This window comes from Marmota marmota, unplaced genomic scaffold (genome assembly GCF_001458135.2).
Source record: "Marmota marmota marmota unplaced genomic scaffold, marMar, whole genome shotgun sequence".
NCBI classification, from domain to species: Eukaryota; Metazoa; Chordata; class Mammalia; order Rodentia; family Sciuridae; genus Marmota; species Marmota marmota.
Genome location: NW_026000037.1, coordinates 40,313,621 through 40,318,335, shown reverse-complemented (window position 1 = coordinate 40,318,335; position 4,715 = coordinate 40,313,621). Strand labels below are relative to the sequence as shown.

The window sequence follows — 4,715 nt, the reverse complement described above, 5'->3', positions numbered from 1 at the left end:
ATGAATCAAGGAAGAGGAGGAGAAGTAAATATGTTTAAAATATGAGATTACTTTCTAACATTTAATTTCAACAGTTGCAATATGTTTATCTCAAATCTTTATCAAGATAGGAATGACCCGTAGGGTTTTGGCCTCAATTTAGAAGCAACCCAGAGAAAAAGGGCAATTCTCTGCCCTATAAGAGCTTGTGATTTCTATGCTATATGTAGGTACATACAGACAGAATTAGATTTTAAATGAAAAGAATAGTCCAGGAGCAAAGAAAGTGCAAGAGCAAGGAACAACAGGTAAGTTTTAAGAAAATTGTTGGATGATTTTTACAAAGCAAATGGATTACATTCGGAATTGCCTAGTAGGACATTACTTTATCCTGAGTGGTAATTTACTGATTTTCAACTTTTCTGCTCTTGCTGTTTAGAAATTGAGTCTTTTGAGGCTTATGTCCACACTTTGTCCCCAGGAGCCAGGAGTTATAAGTTAATAGGAAATTAGAAATCAGTGACCCTGTTCCATCTGAGAGGCTCTTCATTATTAGGCCCTACCTAGGTTGGAGGTCAGGGAAATGAGTAGGCAGACCCCTTGGTTTTGTTACAGAAAATGATACGGCCTAACCTCATTATACTATGGATATCTTATCTAGTGTCACCATCAAATATTTTCACCTATAATTCCATTCATCACATTTTTAAAAATTGCTTTTGATAACCTGATGTTTTCTGGATCTTATTTCTCTCACAGCAGCACCAGTATAACTTGCCAGTAGTTCACTTGGTGAGCGTCACACCATCCTGTACAGATGGTGTGACGACACAGTTATCGAAGGGTCAAAGTCTCTCAAAGTCATGCTTATTTTCTGTAAGTTCCTTTGCCTGAATAGGATCTTGAACAAAGCCGCAATAAAATGAAAAATGGAACCTAAATTTGACCTCTAGAGTTTGGAAGTTATGTAAAATTCCATCGCGTTGGAATAGTTCTAAGCAAGCAATTTGTTACCCTTTATCCTTTAGTGGAACTGTTGAACAGGTGGTTTTCAGAAGATCACTCAGTATATTTAGCTGTTGAAATTTGAGCAACTCAAGGTCTGATTGGCTGCTCCTGCCACATGATAATTCGAAGCCCAGGCACTGAGCAGGCTCTTGCCTGGGGTTCTCAGGAGGGGAGAGCTGGGAGAGGATTTGCTGCTGAGGAAGTTTATTTGATAGCTTGAAGGTAAGGTCTGTTTATGTCTTTTTCTCTAATGTTCTCTCAAGAGACGTTCTACAGTTTCCCTTGAAGTAATTTTCAAAGTTTGGGGTCCTAACTGGGGGTAATAGTGATAGAAATGCGCCCAAGAAAGCCTGTAATCCTATTGCCCTACAAAGGCCCTATGGATATCTGACATGTAGCATGTCTGATCAGAGTCAAGTCCTACACCGACTGATTTATTGCTTGACCAAGTTGACTGTCTTGTCCAACAATGTTTTTTTCATTTTTTGCCTTCAAGTTTTTCCCCTAAGTATATTAGTATGAAGAAGGACATTTGTCCTACGTGCCTATATTTATCCTGTTCTACTGGGCTTCATTGGCCTCAGATGGAGGGGTGGTTTCGCTAGCTTAATAAAACCAGCCACTGTGGGGTATTGGTTTACACACAAGCATCTTTGGGCAAAGGGACAGCTGCTCCCAGCCATCATCATCTTATATGGGAAGGCCCCACTTGTTGGCATCAGACTGAAAAGGCCTTGGGAGATCCTTTCGTTAGTTCCTGAATTAGAAGCTTAAGCCAAAGACCTATAATCTTATGTGTACTTCAACCAATGCTTTAAAAAATTTTTTTTTCCCTTTCAGGGTTGAACAAGAGCTACAGAAAAGAAAGAAAAAAATCCGTATAAGCCAATGGTTTTCCGGAAGAAAATAACCCCATTGCCTTGAGGTTTCTGTTTTTCTCTTACAATTTATCGACAGATTTATTTTTATGTGTTCTAATTCAAAGCGTGAGATAAACTGCAGCATGCTAGAGCAGTACAGAACTCAGTTGACCCTTTAAAAAAATTTTTTTTAGTTGTTGAGAGATCTTTATTTTATTTATTTATACTTGGTGCTGAGAATCAAACTCAGTGCCTCACATGCCAGGCAAGTGTGCTACCACTGAGCCACAGCCTCAGTCCCTCAGTTGACCCTTTTGACATTTTGGCTCTATGACCTTTACTGACCTTTACTTCGCTAAGAGTTTTGCTTGAAAATGCTTTTTCTCCAAGTGTTTAGAAATTTACATTCTCTATTCCTGGAGTCCAGACTCTCTTACTCACTCACCTTGGTGTCCACATTCAACTTTAACTGAATTGATTGTGTAGAAGGAACAATATTCAATATTCAATAAGGAGAAAGAGGTTTGAGGTTTCCTTTGTTTAGGCCCCTATTCTAAATGTGTTCTCCCCCTTAGCCTGCAAAAAATATGTGTTATGTAGATTAGATGGGTCTTAACTCTATCTTTTATAGTGTTATAAGATCATTTCTGTCCTGGAAATAGATGCTAATGTGTTTTCATTTGTGTGGAATATGGAAAGTTTGTAGGTGCCACTACTACTCTGGGAAAATGGCAGATGACGAAGAATATGAGGAGGTGGTGGAGGTAAGACTAAAACAAAAACAAAACACACAAAAAGCCCCACAATAGCTCTGATAGCAAAGTAACCCTGTAGTGACAAAGCTGTGTAGGTGAATTGATCATTTAAAAAAAAAAACCCACACATTTTTTATTATAACCTCACAAAGAATCATCATTAAAGCTAAGAAAGGAATATTTTATGTTCAGTTTCACTGTAATAATGTGGGGTGTAGAACAGAAAGGAAATACCACTACTTGTCATTTTTGCTTTTGTTTGAACTCACAAAAACCAAAACCAAAGTGTGCCAAACCTACAGGCATGTTTTACTCCCCAAATGGCTTTTTTTCCCACCTCCCAACACCAATGATCAAAGGGACAGAGGTGACACTATGGGGAGAAAGTTCCAGAAACTAAACTGTTTCTTAGTGTCTGCAAAGCAATAGAGGAAAAAGAACTCAGTCCTCCTTGCTTCAGTTTGTTGATTGTCTGTCTGTAGGGTGATGTGGGTTACTTAACTCAGAATCATCACATCTGTGAGATTTTATATATGTATATGTGCATATATGGCCACAAATATGTAGAAACAAATTCATGAAGGTCAGAAGTGATAGTTGGAGCCACTTTCCCACCAACTTTATTGTATTTACCCATATAAGCAAAATTAGCTTTTGCTTTTGAAACTTGAATAAGTATGAAGACCGTAGTGGGTATTTTGACAAATTTTCTCCACATTATTGGTGGACGTCTGACATTTTATAAAGTCATTATTTTATATTTGTATCAGTTTACTTTGATCATGTTATAGAACTATTTTCCTTACCAGTTTTTACCTTCAGCTTCACATTCTAGAAACAAAATCTAAAGGCTTGGGGCTGTCACCCATACATAGTGCCATGATCTGAGAGTGCTTAATAATTCATAATTAATGATAATGATCTAAATATGGAAGCAGTTTTGAAAATCTGTGCTCTTTAATAAGACTGAAAGTAACTGTAAGAGCTGCTCCAAACTAAATTCTAGATGAAAGTGTCAAAATTTATCTATGGAAAACTATTTTAGCAACCAGTCTCTATTTAGATGAAGAGAGAAGAATATTAAAAAACAAACCAATCCAGAATGAATCTCATATACTATAGTATTTGGTCTCTGACTTAAATGCTGATGGCTACATCTTCCATATTATTCTCAATATTATTACTAGTGAGCATTTTATGTAGGTCCCTAAGGATCAGAATTATCACTATCAGATATTAACATAATTATAAATTAAATTGTCTTTCATATGATGATAATACCAGCAACACTTTTTAGCCTCTTACTTAAATATCCCTTGACTTTCTTAAAATAATTGTGTTCATTTGTCATTGGAAATTGTCCTCAGTGCAGGGCCTGATTGATTTAACTAGTCATAAAAACGGAAGGGTCTATTTTTAGGCATCCCATCCATGCCATTTTGTCCCCATTACTACTTCTGAGTCTGACCAGCAGGTGCTAGACTAATAGACTGCCTGCCAGTGAGTGTTGAACCGAGGTCTCTTTGGTCTCAAAAAAAGATCCTGAGAATGGAATGGTGGCAGATTTGAGAAAATTGGTCAGGGAAGAGTTTAAAAACAGAAGAACTAGCTTTAAAAATATATCTCCTAGGGATCTTGGACATCTGAAATAAAATTTTTCTGTCACTCTTAAACTTGGAAAGAAAAATAAGTAAGGATAGATGTACTATCTAATTAGTGGCACAGCTCTTTAAAAAAGAGTGAGACTTGGCACACATGTTAATGCCAACCATTTGGATAATGCTGCCTTTTTAAAAGCTTATTTCTAAGATATATTTACCAATTGCAAGAGCCCAGAAAGGTAGGATTGGATGGCTCCCAAAGAGCTTCTTTTACTTGGATATTAAGAAAATCCAAAATATTGGGAATCATTCACTTTAGTTTAATATTTCTTTTCAAGTCACTCATGCTTTGTGTGACCAAAGAAATGGGTCCATGTGGCATCAGTATCAATATTTTGTAAAGTGTCCAAACAGTATTTTTTCATGTGCTGATGTCACAAGGGTAAAAGAGCATTTCTCTGATTCCTATTGCTATATGTAAGGATATACAGGATATATATATATATATATAT

The 4,715-nt window shown here is 36.7% G+C and overlaps 1 protein-coding gene across 1 annotated transcript in view; it reads left to right on the top strand.

Moving 5' to 3' along the window:
* Positions 1-1,131: 1,131 nt before the first annotated feature.
* The window catches only part of Neb (nebulin), a 200,620-nt gene continuing 197,036 nt past the window's right edge, over positions 1,132-4,715 (top strand). Inside the window, exons 1-3 of the mRNA XM_048812256.1 lie at positions 1,132-1,209; positions 1,828-1,912; positions 2,547-2,611. Coding sequence (XP_048668213.1) covers positions 2,576-2,611 — 36 coding nt within the window. The 5' untranslated portion in view covers positions 1,132-1,209; positions 1,828-1,912; positions 2,547-2,575. The remainder of the gene's footprint in view (positions 1,210-1,827; positions 1,913-2,546; positions 2,612-4,715) is intronic.